The sequence below is a fragment of the Coptis chinensis genome, chromosome 1, assembly GCF_015680905.1.
Source record: "Coptis chinensis isolate HL-2020 chromosome 1, ASM1568090v1, whole genome shotgun sequence".
Classification (NCBI taxonomy): domain Eukaryota; kingdom Viridiplantae; phylum Streptophyta; class Magnoliopsida; order Ranunculales; family Ranunculaceae; genus Coptis; species Coptis chinensis.
The window spans coordinates 41,728,427-41,742,949 of NC_141456.1; the positions used below are offsets into that span (position 1 = coordinate 41,728,427).

Consider the following 14,523-nt stretch of genomic DNA (forward strand, 5'->3'; position numbering starts at 1 on the left):
TTGCTAATGAAAGGGTGCAGTAGTTTATTCATTGATACAACTTAGAGTCAATATTGTGTTTTTGTTTATTTTTTTGATCCTTAATAGTTACTAAATTAATATTGTCACACAAATATTACAACAATTCTTGGGAAGTTAGCTAGAAGCTAACAACCTAAGACCAAGTATCCCAGTCCCAACTCTCAAGGTACCAAATCAGAACCAAAAAGAGCGAAAAAAATGCAACAAAGAACACGGGAATAAGGTTGAAATACAACATGGTATGTAACGAAGGGCTTCAGGCTGTGGCTGCAACATGCAGTGACCTACGTGAACTTCGGGTCTTTCCAGCTTTTGACTGGGAGGACAGTGATTCCCGAGTCTCAGAAGTGGGCCTTGTTGCCATTTTTGAAGGCTGTAAGAAGTTGTGTTCAATTCTACATTTTTGCAATAAAATTACCAATGCAGTTGTTGTGGCCATGTCAAAGAACTGTCCAGATCTTGTGGTGTTCCGTCTTTGTATAATGGGGCGACACCTACAAGACCATCTGACAGGCAAACCCATGGATATGGACTTTGGTGCTATTGTAATGAACTGTAAGAAGCTCAGAAGGTTAGCATTATCTGGTTTGCTCACCGATAAGGCCTTCTATTACACTAGACAGTATGGGAAGTTAGTTCGTACACTATCAGTTGCTTTTGAAGGAGACACTGATGTGGCACTGACTTATGTGCTTTAGGAATGCCCTGAATTGCAGAAGCTTGAGATTAGAGATTGCCCTTTTGGGTATGCAGGTCTACTCTCTGGTTTGCACCATTTTCATAACATGAGGTTCCTGTGGATGTCTTTTTGTAGATTGATTGTTGGAGGTTGCAAGGAGGTTGCTCGAAGACGACAGCAAACACGTGAATTACCGAAGATTGAAGAGGATTTTGGCCAAATAGTTGAGAAGTTATACATGTATCAATCTCTTGATAGATGGTGGAGTGATGCACCAAACTTTGTGACAATCTTGTAGACTTGCGTTTTAACAGAAGGGAGAGCACATTACTTGTTTGTTTATATCACAGCTCAGGAGCAAATTCCGGAGGGATTTGAACAGTGGGTATTTTTTAAAATCCACATGGGATGCTGGTTCCTGCATACATAATAGCCTTCTATTTTCTTGGCTTGGGATGTTGGAATGGCATTAGGGACGAACCATGTTGAGAATGCTGCATGTTTTACCATCTGGCCTTCCAAAAGTTTGTTAAAGAAAAAATTGAAGTGGCTTATGGTTGTTTGAATGAAATTGGTTGGCTCACCCCACTATAATCATACTGTTTCAGATATTTCTCTTGTAGAGTTTCTTGTAGTCTAATGTCTGTGCAAAGGAATAATCATATTTGTGCTCTTTGGTTTGTTGAACTGTTCCTGTTTCATTTGCTTCTCTAGGAGCAAGTGCTATTTTGGGATTCTTCGCTTCGGCTTGTAGGCTACCCTTTGATTACGTTAAAAGTCAAATACAAAAGACGCAGCCAAATGCGACTGGAAAGTACTCTTACAGGGGCTCTTTGGACTGTGTCCTTAAAACTTGGAAAGCAGGAGGAGCCTTAAAATTTTACACTGAATTTCCTGTTTATTGTGTTAAGATTGCTCATTATGTCAAGGTAAGCTCTTCCTCATAGTATTTAAAGGTCATATAGGATTCTTTGTTGCCAAAAGGATTTCTTTATGATATTCTCCTTTCTCAAAAATTCATTCCGACTTAACATCGTCCCTATATCACCAGTAAGTGCTTTTTATTTTTTTTCTTCACATATGTTAAATTTGTTTTTCATTTATAGCTGTGGAAATTAAGATTACAGGACTTCATATTCAATTGTGGTGGACTATCAATAGCATTTGTTTTTGTGACGTACTGGGATTCTGACTGCATGTCCTCCATCTTTAGCAGGTAATATGTTTATTTCTTTTATTCTAACCCTTTTTCCTTGAGCTCGGTCTGACATCATGATGTTACTCGAGGTACGAAATTTGAAAGGGCAATTCGAAATCTCTATGTGATTATCGTGGGCCCGATCCGCGAGCAAAATGATTCCTTTGTTCGTTCTTATTTCAAGTGAGTTGCCAATCACCTGTGATCAAACTGGTTTTTACATGACAAAATTCTGTTTTTGAGGAACTTGGATATGTTAGTTTGGTAAGGTATGGCATGGAGATTGGAAGGCCAACATTTGTTCCAGTCCAAGACTTATCAGTTACAGCTATTAGTCTGTAAAAACATGGGAAAAAACAAACAGTGCTCCCAATAGTTCATGGAAATGCTCTAATGATTTCAATGCTTTTTTTATGTAATTTCCTTCAGCACACCCCCTGAATAACATCTCAATGGTTTTAAGCTCTTGAAACATAACTGATGTTTGAATACCTCCACCAAAGCAACAATGTCTAACATTTTTAAAATGGTGTCTAATTGCTCAACGATATCCGTATTCTCTTGCAGTTCTTGCCCCATCAGTATTAAGATTTAGGCACCCATCAGCTGGTTCTTACCTTTCGCTTTATTGAGCTTTACCATTAGTTGGTTTGATAGAACACCTAGTTGATGAAAAAATTGTCAGTTTTTCTGACACTGGTTTGTTATCTAGAGCCTGTGTAAAGCGAAACTTTGTCAAATCCTAGTTAGCCAGAGAGTTATTATTTCTGATATACATACGGGTGCAGATTTTTTGTTTTACTTTTAGATAAGTTAGGTTGGTTACAAATTGACCTTTTCTGTTACCACTTTAGTTAGAGTATGTATTCAAGTATGTTATATTGCTTATAGATTTTCATTCATATGCTACCTTATTTGAGTTTGGATTGTGGCTTACTGTTAGTTTCTATAAATGCAGAATTGGCATCAAAATTTGGCTCAGGAATGTTTCTTCTTGTTCAAGTTGTTCTCTTGTTTGATTTCGTTCACAGATGGAACGACGTATGGGTTAAAAAAGATGAGCAATTCTGGTTAGTGGAGTTTCTTTATCCTCTTGATATGTCTGTAAACCATAAAACGTTTTAATTCTGCTTCATTCTTAAGTTATTATGCTTTAATATTTGCATAGTGAAATGGACTGATTCCAAGTTTTTACTTCTATTTCATGTTTGCAACGTGATTTAAGTATATATTCTAAATATTACATAAACTTTGATCTAAATACAGGTACGTCGCGTCGTTCGTCGTTTCACTAGTGTGTTACATTGCAACCATTTGCTTCTCGGGGCTGCTCTTCCATTTTTTCATTCCATCTGGACATGATTATGGACTCAACATCTTCTTTATCTCAATGACTCTGATTTTTGTGTTTGTTTTTGCATTAGTTGCTCTGCATCCAATTGTAAGTTGCTATCTTTCAATTATTATCTCATTCCAGTTATTATATACATGTAAGATGGTGTCCCTTGATGTTTTTATTGTAAAGATAGCACATGCTCGTGGTGGTAACTATATAATTTGGAGGCTCTTAAATGAATCTTTATTACTAATTCTTCACCTAAAAATTCCCAAATGAAAACTTGTACTGCAGTTTGTAAGCGGCAGGATGCTCTCTCTAAATTGAAGGTTGAGGTCAGTGGGTTAACCAAAAAATTTCGTTTTTCTTATTGTATAAGGAGTATCTGAAAAGTGTGATATGTTGTTTCAAAAGAGGGAGCAATTAGTGGAGAGGATGAATGCATTTCTCAGAGTGGTCACTTCCATACCTGGGATTGACAAACATGATGCTAATGCGGTAATTTTGTTCTGCCATTATGTTTTACTGCTGAACTGAATAAGACTTTTACTAAATAAGGTTTATGTGCGATAGATAACACATCTTTATTGTCAAAGATGTATGCTACTTCTCATAATGGGATCCGAGTCTAAACTGCATTATCTTCATTCTATATAATGATCTGGACTCTGACATTATTATCAAAAAAGTGATGAATGTATTATAATATCTTGATGATTAAGATAAAATCCTAATAAAAGAAAAACAATTATTAAACTACCGAGAATTATTTATTCCTCTCCAAAAGATTCTTCATTTGCTTGATACTCTGCTGTCTTCATCACTTTACTCTTCATTTTTTTAGCTTTCTTTGATGGTGAATTTCTTGAAGTAATTTCTTTGGAAATCTCTTTGCTTCATTTTAACATAACAATATATTAGTTATTTATTTTCTCAAAAATAGTAAACAAAATATTCGGAAAAGGAATTGTAATAAAATTTGAACATACCTTTGCATTTTCTGTCATTGATTCAACATCTTTATTATCTTCAGATACCATATTTGTTATGGTAAATGATGGAAACTTTTCATGCATACTATATTTATTGAGTTTGACTTGAAATATCCAATGACTACCAATATTTTTTTCAAGTTCTTTTCGAATGTCATTGAAATCTTGACCCTTCAAATTATATAATAAACAGTTAATAATAATTTAATATTGAAATAAAATTTAACTTGTTTATGCTTTACTTGCCTTTTTCTCTAAATCAAGAACTTTTGCAATTGGTACTTTCACAATATCTTCTGCTTTGTTACAAAAAGCTACGAAAGCAGTTATTTCAGTTTCATCCTCAACCCGTAGTTTTAAAAGGTATCTGTAAATTAAAACATTTAGAATATTTGTACTCAATATCTTTTTTATTAGACATTTGTTGGAAGAGTTACCTTTTTTTTGGTCTTAAATATTTGGCTCCACAATCTGTGCATGTATATTCTGAACCACTATCAACATGTTTTCTGATACATTTAAGCATGAAGTTTCAGTAGTACCAGTTGGTCCCTAACAACTAAACAAATTTTTTCCTCTGCATGTGAAGACCTTTTCCTATAAAAGTCATAGATTATAAAACTAACTATATAAATCATATGATATTGAAAATATATGAAAAATAATGTAATAGTAAATGGCTAACTGATTTGTTGGTTCCATCCCATATGTTATGAGTTCTTCTATTGTTATCCCTGTCCTTGCTCATTTTTTTCCTCTAATGAAATTGGCTCTTAGTTTATCCGTTTCTTCTATTCCAATTTTTTTTATCGGGTCTTCAAATCTTCACAATTGAAAAAGAGAATCATTATAGAAAATATGAATAATTGAAAATTTTGTAAATAAAATTGATCATAAATTACCTTTTTCTCATTTCATGAACATATTTTAAATCCAAATTTATGTAAAGCTTTGTTGCTGATGAGACACACACTTGGAATTGCACTATTAAATAAGAAACAGTTTAGTATAATAAGAATTATTTTGGAAACTAATACAAAGATGATGTTAAAGATTAAACTTACTTCCAATCTTTTTCATAAATAGGGATGTCAGAATGACAATAACATTTTCTTCCTTATTGCTTATATTAGCAATTGTATCAGACATTTTTCCCCATAAAGCCACGGTCTTCTCATAACCCCTGTAAATTATCCAAAATTGTCAAATACAATTTAATAATAGAAGAAAAAATTGCGTACTTCTGAATTAATGTTTACCTTTCGTCTACCAAAGTAATTTCTTTGAAACCTTGTGGTTTTTTATTACCAATTTTTTTCAAAATTGTTATTATATATGTATTACAAATATTGTTAGATCATTCGAATATGCATTATTAAAATATACAAAAGATAATAAGTTTATAAAATACCTTTCAAGTCACATGCTGAGGCATCTTCTGTTGCAAAGAATTTTTCGAATCCAACAAAAGTGAACTTGTAATTTTCAATACTCTTGTCATCTTCATTGGTAGGAGTTACTATAGTTGCTTTTGTAAACAAAATTTTGCAGTTAAATCGTACAGGACGGTAACTCTTGTCTTCTTTGTCCACTTCAAATTTCTCAAAAGTATAAATTTTTCCCTCTTCTAGTTTTTCTCTAAATTTGTCTTTTAGGATGTCCTGTACCTTGGCATGGATTTGATCTCCCTATGATTACAAAATTAAATTATTAAGTAAAAAAAAGTGATTATTAATTAAATGTATATTTCTGACCTTTTCATCAATGAGAAGCATGTCTATTCCAAAAGTTTGTTTTCTGTTCAACGAATTAAAAGGGAACCACAATCTACTGACACGTGCTTTCACTATACACTTGTCTATTTTTTGGTTGACTTCGGCAAGTCTTGTGTATTTATTTTCCATAGTGTAATTCCTGCAAAACAATATTATAACATTGTGAATTAGTTCCTTAACAAAAAACTATCAATATATATTGATTGAGAAATTATTGCGTAATAAATCACAAATAGACACTTGGGCACCGCCATCTTGAAGTTTGATGACTGGCATAAGATTCACGTCAAGTTCAAAAAGGTATTATTATCATTTAGCGCTTGTGCTAAGGAGTTAAACAACTTGACCATAGGAAAAGGAGTGAAATTGGATTGAGATGCAGGGGCGCATCACCAGAAGAGATTGAGCTAATTATAGTTGAATCATCATCAGTGACTGAGGTATGGGGAAGGCAGGAGTAGGAGTTTACCCAGCGTGGTACTAGAACTAAGCGTGCCTTGCTTGCCACGATCTTATGATAAAACTCACCGCCTTAACTGCAACTGGGATTGATGTGACTCCTTTTACGCTGATGTACCTTCAAAGATCGTGATCTCGATGCAACCCAACCCGGTATCTGATCGGTTCTAACACAGGGGTATTAAGGGAGGGAACGATACTTTGCCATATCAGAAATATCAGAAATGCCAGCCGACTCTTCGAGTATTGCTCCTCTGGATGCTGATCCTTCTGGTCCCCCTATCATATAACAGAGGTAAGTGTTTGGAGAAATACTGTAAGGGAACATCAAGTTCCTGCACGCTTTGCTCCCTTTGAGACCTTGACTCTGAACTTCAGATCCTTTCTTACAGCCGTTCATTAATCCTTTCATGAAACCACTATCTGAAAAGGGTGATCGTGAGGCATCCATTATACCTCATTGGCAGCAAGCAATGGCAGAAGAGTGATCAGCGTTAGAGCGGACACAGACCCGAGATCTGTTCCCTCTTCCTGAGGGTAAGAAAGCTATAGGGCTTAATTGGATACCATTCTCACCTATCCTTTATTGGCAGTTTGAGAGCACATTGCAGGAGCACTTTGCGTCCTGTGGGGAGGTAGCAAGGGTGTCTCTCCCAAAGGATTACGAATCCGATGCTTTGAACGGATATGTAAAGTTTATCCTTGTTATTTTCTAGTTATGAGATATTATTTTTACTACAATCTACACTTGCAATGGTGGCTGTCGCGTGTAATTAAATCTAGGTATGATACAAAGCGTTGATATTGTCGTTGGCCTTACCCCTAGGTTCACTGTTGAGTAGATGCTACTCACTTGCTCAACATTATTCTTTTCTAGATAACTTCTTAATCTTCAATTGATGCATAATAACAATATATTAAAAAATATTCAGATCTATTAGAAATTTAAAATAAGTTACATATCCTATCCTAAATAAAAAAGTTACATAGAAGTTACATAAACAAACGTTGAAGAAACAAAAGAGGAATATGCTACTTTATAAATTTTGTAAATAAGAGGAATATGTTGTACCTATATGATTGCTTGACTTGAATTATAGAATAGCCTGCAATATACAATAGAAGAATTTAGAAACTGTCACAATATTTTGATTAATCGTAGGATTTATATTTATAGTTCTTGTTTTTTCTAATAATACCTTTGTTAATTTGAGGAGAGAAGCTTTGTAGATTAGTGGAGTATGGTTTTTGGTTGTGATTTATAGTTGTTTTTTTGGATAAACATCCGTAGGTAGTAATAGACCTCTAAGACTTCTAAGTCTGTGAAGTGTTGTGTTAGTTTTAGAGTTTTAATTGTTTAAGACTTCTAATTGTCTAAGAACTGAGTTAGCTTTAGACTTTTAAGTGTCTGGAAATTATAAGCCAACATAAAAACAAAAAAAGAGGAGAAAAACCTGAGCGATAGATATCTGGAAAAACCCACGATTCAATTGTAATTTAGGACAGCTTTCAAAGCATTTAAACGATTTGGTGTTGAAATGATATGTTTTTTGTATAAAAATATTTGGTAATGGCAGGTTTCCAACTTCTGTAATACCTAAAGAAATCATTCCAAGGCATATTAAAATACCTAGAACCGATAATAAAGACATTATGTCCAAAATAAAAGGGCCAACACCGGAACTGAACAATTAGTATAAATTATGCTTAATCGGTTATCAGTATTTCGAACATAATGTGAACATGAGAGTAAATTGTATTACAACAAACAGACCAGATAACTGAACTAATGCCTAATCCCCATGTAACAACTAAGTGCCTAACAATTATGATTCAAGGAAAGATCTGATTAATCTCCTCTTCAGGAATCATAACAGGCCAAGTCTCATTATTATCACGAAACATTTGCTCAGTCTCTAAATATTGCCCCTTCTCCAAAATCATCTCTCTAATGCTCGTGTAGATGTCTTTGGCAAACATCAAAACTTGCTCAACTCCGTTAACAAATGTGACTTTGATTTCTGGTGGATGGTCATCGGTTCTTCTTTGCACTTGAAGTTGATAGGCTGGGTTGGATTCCTTAGCTTTTCTAGCATTGCATTGGGCAAAAAATTCCAAATACTGATAAGAAATTTAAATAAAAACTCACTTACAAGAGTGATGTGCATTATTTACTAACTGGTTTAAGATGAACAAATTTATTACGATTAGAGAGCTAGGTTATTGGTTAGAGTAACTGATAAAATAAACAAACATTAAAAAATCAAGTGCGCTCTCAAGTCGAAACACATCGGATCCCAGAAAGGCTAACCCCATGAGAAAGGATTCCACATAAAACCAAGGAATTTCAAGAGCTTGTTCTCCTGCAGGTACTTGAGATAGTATGGGGATACTTGAGCACACACATACATAATGTGAGATGACTAAAAGAAAATGAAATAAAAAAGATATGTGGTCAAGACTGCCTTTTCCTCGAGCTTGTTATGACAAAATATAAAAAGACGGGCTTTAACATTTTCTGACGAAAGACCTTGACGTGATGATCTTAGCTGTTGAAAAACTTCTTAATCAATATACTTCACAATCAAGTACCTATTCAAGTATATATTATAGTTTCATTAGTATCAGGAAGCTCATTCAGATCATAGTTCAGCACCACACGGTCTGTTTGTTTTGTTTCAATTGATGTCACAACCGAGCTAGTAAGGATGGGAGTCTCGGACACTGCTGTCTAACTCGGATGAACTACCTGTGTTGTCATCACCGAAGTAGTAGTGGTGTAACTTTTGAACACCATTGGTGAAGCCGAATGACTTGCCACACACTTTGCACTGGTGACTCACCTCTCCCTTTGAGTCGCCCACTTGTGTCACTTCTGTTGATGGTTCATTAGCTCTTGCAGAAATTTCAGTATGAGTTATCTCTGAGCAATCCTTGCTTCATAGCTAATAATAGTGTTCCTTAGTATTATTTAATGAACAGTCATATAAAGTAACTGTTCATGTTGCAGTGCAGCTAAGCAACAACACATTGATAGTTTAGTAAAGAAGCGTAAAAGTGCCACTACTCAAAAGAAAAGGGGCTCTTCCAAAAAGGTTATTGACATTGACCCTGATGAGGATGATGAGAGTTCTGGTGGTTTAATTACTCATTCCCAATCCTACATCCTGCGTACAATTTAATATTAGCAATTCCACTTCTTTTTTATGTAAATTGTAATCGATGACTTTACTCATGCAGGCCTGTTCAGATCTTGAAGAATTACGTACATCTTTGTAGGTTAATGATGAGGAAGTTGAAGCTACCCTGCTTGCTGTAGCATATGCACTTGCAAAAATTCATATGCATCTTGTATACAGCGGTTAAGACCACCATGAGTTAGGGGTTTTCAGTTACTTGCAGTGGGCAACACTTTTCTAGAAGGGTTGTTTTCATTGTAGATAGTGACATGACCTTATCGGGAGAGAGCATGATACACTGTCACTGATTTTTGGTTTACTGATTTCATTTACATTCCATTTTCTTTCTTTTTTCTGGTACCTATTAGATTCTGTTACACAGCAAGGGGAGGGTTCTGCTATTCAGAAGGGGATGTTTTCAAATTTGGCACAGGTGACATCCATTTTCCATATTTACTTATATCTTCTATGTGGTCCATGTATCTTAGAAATTAGTTTTAGCATTTCCTTAAATTGTTAAGCAAGGGGCATTGGCTTCCAACTTGAAATAACAAATCACTACAATACTACAACAGCTGGACTTTTCTAGTTTTGTCTCACCTTACACTATCGTAGATCGAGAGAGAGAGAGAGACCTTGCCAGATACATCTTCTCTTATTTGCTATACATAAGTGTAATAAAGGTTCCCACATTAATCTGTTTTTCTAAAATATTCCAAGTAGACACTGAGAAAAACCTCTGTTTTTGGCCCTTCCGGAGATGGGGACTGTGTTTTGCTGTCTTTTCACCCTTTAATAAAATAAAATAGTGCAAAGATCTTATTAGGATCACATCAAAATGTCTAAGTGAGAATGTAATTTTGGGAATTACAATATAATATTTGGAAAAATTAACTCTTCTTGAACTATTGATATTCTCTCGAACAAATAGTTAGAACTAACTTCAACTCTCCAAAAGCCATGTAGTTGACATCCTTGCAACCCTTTCTCTATAGCTTCAAGCTCCTGAAAAAGAACATAATTCCTTCCAGAACCACCACAAAAAGCTAAGACAACTTCACCTAGATGGTTGCTTGCAACACCACCATATCCAACCCCAGTAGACCTGTTTAGATTAAAGTAAACACTCTTTTACAAATTGTATCCTAGACCTACAGAAGAGACAATCAATCTCATTCCCAGGAGATCTGTTGCCATGCCATTGTATTATGCAAGAAATTAATATATATATTTATTTAACTTGTTTTTATTTTAATCTTGTATGCGATTCATCTTGAATGTAAAATAGCTATATTAGGACATACCTTGAGTTGATATCTTCATATTGAATTGAAAACTTCTTTATACACGATATTTTTTGTGCACCTTTCGGGTTCATTTCCGTCCTTTTTTATTAGGAATTTCAATCCCTTTCTTGAGGTGGTTCGCGAGACAACAACATATAACTGGCCATGTGTGAAAATTGGTCTTGGTAAATAAACACCAACCTTATCAAAAGTCTGACCTTGACTTTTGTTTATAGTCATAGCGAAACAAACTTTGACAGGAAACTATTTCCTCCTGAAGATGAAAGGCCATTTTGTGTCACTTGGAGACATAATCATTCGGGGAATAAAAACTGGTTCTCCTATCTTTGTTCCAGTATTAATTATTGCTTCTATGACTTTTGGAGCAATATTTGTCACTGTGAGTCTAGTACCATTACACAGTCCTTCACTTTGATTCATGTTTCGCATCAGCATAATAGGGACTCCACGTTTAAGCTTCAGATTGTGGTTTGGTACTCCGGAAAATTCCAAGCTGTTTAAAAATTCTGTTGGATACAGAACATCTTATTCTGCACACTTTCCTGGGATTGGACATAGAGAGTCTGCACTTAAGTAGCTTTTTAAATCTCCGGAATTTTTGAAACAACTGCAGAATTAATTTCATCTACCCGTGTCATTCTTGATTGCTAGAATACTCCTCTCTTTCAAGTACTTAACTTCTGTATACTTATTCACCAAATCTGGATAAATGGTGCTGATGATATCTTCAACTGAGTTGTCACTTTCAGAAATGAGTAAGTTATCAGGTATTTTGATCCAAGTCGGCTCTATTTCTTCGTTCATCGCCTTTGCAGGTAGGTTCCCATCTCCTAAATCTAGAACCCATTTGCTAAACTTATCTACAGAACTAACAGTGTCATAGTCCATCACATCACTCTTAAGTCTCATGTTTTCACTCAAGTGAAAAACTTGGCAGTTTTTCCAAAGTTTTGATTTGTTAATCGAAGCTTTAACAACATAAATTCTTTTACCTCTTGGTATGACTGGCAAAATTTGTCTGAAATCTCCACCCATGAGAAATGTCTTTCCACCAAAATCTCTAGTATCTGGTTTCAATAAGTCTTTCAGAGTATGGTCAACGGCCTCAAAGCCGTGCCTATGAGTCAATGGAGCTTCGTCCCACACAATAAGGTCAGCTTTTGAAATAAGCTTGTGTAGTTTTGAACCATGAGAAATGTCACAACTTGTGGTCTCATCTGTAGGTATCATAATTTTAAACCTTGAATGTGCTGTTAGTCCACCTGGTAAAAGAAGTGATGCTATTCCCGAAGAAGCAACTGCAAGAACAATTTTACTTTCAGAACGGAGTTTTGAAATGATAGTCTTGTAGAGATATGTTTTCCCTGTTCCCCCACTTCCGTAGACAAAAAAAAACACGCCCGTTTCAGTTATCGTCTCAACCGCATCGCCATTACAGCTTGTAAACATTTTTCTGTTCATTGTTGAGACCGTTATAGAGGTTAATATGTTCATTGTGCAACTCTAAGCAGTTGTAATCCAATTCTTCAGCAATCAATTTGTTACCATAAGATGCTTGTGAAGAAATATTGAATTTAGGAAAACCTTCAATATCTGTAAGTGTTTTCCCCCTACGAACCATGATATTCTCAATTTCGCAAAGAGTATCATTCTTTATCTGGTCATCACTTAGCTGGAGACTTTGGTTGTGGTTGGTTTCTCTGTAACGAAACAAAATATCTTCACCAAGGCTTTTCTGATGATTTTCAAAAAGTCTTTCTGGAGATGTAACCTCACACAACAATATTAAAGTGACTAAAAGGTCTCTTAAAGAGGTTGGATTTGCCCACTCGCTTCCTTGCTTCATAGCATCATTCCATTCACTATCGTCCTCTAGCAAACTGTATGCCTGTAATCCAAAAATGAAGGATTACATAATATAAAATGAAAAACTTGATATTAACAAATAAATTAATAGGACTTAAAGTAGACTCTTCAGGAATGCCACATCTCATGCAATGGAAGATTATGTACTAATGTCCTCATTGCAATCAATGTCTTGTGAGTATAAAATATTTTGAAATCGGATTGTTGTACTTCTCCTATGATAAAAATTGAAGTGCACTTGATTGAGAATATTTACTGCCTTACTTTCGTTTAACCACACATGAATGAATAAATGGTGTATTCTCGGAAAACCTATATTATCTATAGGAATGTACTGAATCAAACAGGTCCTATGTGTTAATCCGGATAGTGTTATTGATATTAATTTTTTTATTAAGTAATGATCATTTAGGTGTACCCTTTTATTTTACGGGCAAGAAGAACAGTACCTTATTTGATGGTTTTCTTTGGTTAGAGCATATGTTGCACAACTTGCAAGCCATGGAAAGCTGGTGCTCTGGGGAGCTAAGGTTTGAATAAGAAAATTGGTTTGCAATTATGATTTCCTTTCTATGTACTCACTAAGATTCATAAGTATATTATGTATTTATGTCTACAGATTAACAGCCTCATTGACAAAGGACAGTTATGGAGGTTGGCCACTTCATTCTTTATTCATGCAAATGTTGGGCACCTCATGGTTTGGTATTGAACTTGCGTACTAAATCTGTGATGTTACTATTGATTTGTTAACTGTACAACTTTTGTTTCTTTCAGGTTAATTGTTATTCTCTGAACTCTGTTGGTCCCACCATGGAGAATATCAGTGGTCCTTGAAGATTTCTTGCAGTGTATTTTACGTCTGCAATTGCAAGTAACAACTCATATACCTAATGTAAAATACATTGTTCGCCAATGTCCATACCTTGGACTACGGATGTAGACGGGCCAACTCATGGGATTGGACTTTCATAGGGTAAGGCCATGCCTATTAAAGTAAATGCGCCTGGATCGTTTACATCCGGGCAAAGAAGATCAAGTTCATATTCGATCCAATAGTTTCAAGAGTACAGGTTCATTTTGCAAGTTATTGGTTTTGCAAAGCACCTGCAGTTGGTGCTTCAGGGGCCATTTTTGGAGTGGTATGTAGTCTTGATTCAGTTTTGTTGCATAATTCATACTTTGTTTTATGAGAATAGGAGATATCATTATTAAGTCTGATGTAATATATATTTTGTTGTCAAATGACATATAACTTTAATAATAATGTTAGACTTTTATTGGAATATAATAAAAGTCGAGAGGGATACTGCTTAATATGTTACTTATTATATATGTTACTTACTATATCATAAAAAAGCTGTTAGTAGTAGATGGACAATTGAAGTAGTTGAAAGATTACCTGACACGCTGCTTTAAAAGTTGGATGTGGGGTTCCATTAATTGTATGAATATCTTCATAACTCTTAGGTCCTTTAACAATATTAAGCAACATTCTTAAGTAGAACCTTTCACCTGATGTAGGATGTGCGTAGTAAACTCGTCTAACTGATATTCCTCGTTTTCGTAGAGTCCACTTATTATACTTTTTTTTCCAAACAAATTTAGTTGGGAAATCAACATATGTAAGTGTCCTGGCTAATTCATACTCTTCATTTGCCTTGAACCATTCTATAAACTTTGTTTTGGACGCTTTTTCACGACGCACTAC

At 34.9% G+C, this 14,523-nt stretch overlaps 1 protein-coding gene, 1 long non-coding RNA gene and 1 pseudogene across 2 annotated transcripts; 2 read left to right on the forward strand and 1 right to left on the reverse strand.

The window, feature by feature from the left end:
- The first annotated feature begins 257 nt into the window (after window positions 1–257).
- LOC147524073 (transport inhibitor response 1-like protein pseudogene) lies at window positions 258–1,023 on the forward strand (annotated as a pseudogene).
- Window positions 1,024–3,691: 2,668 nt separating this feature from the next.
- LOC147524074 (uncharacterized) lies at window positions 3,692–6,911 on the reverse strand. Its single transcript, XM_086573511.1, has 9 exons — window positions 6,661–6,911; window positions 5,981–6,140; window positions 5,703–5,914; window positions 5,291–5,409; window positions 5,129–5,210; window positions 4,664–4,735; window positions 4,473–4,593; window positions 4,224–4,397; window positions 3,692–3,703 (listed from the first exon to the last, which is right to left on the reverse strand). The coding sequence occupies exons 1-9, from the start codon at window positions 6,909–6,911 to the stop codon at window positions 3,692–3,694; spliced, it is 1,203 nt and encodes a 400-aa protein (XP_086429637.1).
- A 6,046-nt stretch (window positions 6,912–12,957) lies between these two features.
- LOC147524075 (uncharacterized) lies at window positions 12,958–13,514 on the forward strand. Its single transcript, XR_015196862.1, has 3 exons — window positions 12,958–12,986; window positions 13,288–13,342; window positions 13,432–13,514. It is a non-coding gene; the product is annotated as an uncharacterized LOC147524075 (long non-coding RNA).
- Window positions 13,515–14,523: the final 1,009 nt, after the last annotated feature.

Excerpts from the sequence above, each read along its gene's own strand:
- LOC147524074 (XM_086573511.1), bottom strand. The coding sequence starts at position 6,911 with ATGGATGCCTCACGATCACCCTTTTCAGATAGTGGTTTCATGAAAGGA. Across the intron at positions 5,915-5,980 it reads TGCTTCTCATTGATGAAAAG|GGAGATCAAATCCATGCCAA; the intron begins GTCAGAAATATA and ends TTGTAATCATAG. Across the intron at positions 5,211-5,290 it reads ATTTATGAAAAAGATTGGAA|TGCAATTCCAAGTGTGTGTC; the intron begins GTAAGTTTAATC and ends CTTATTTAATAG.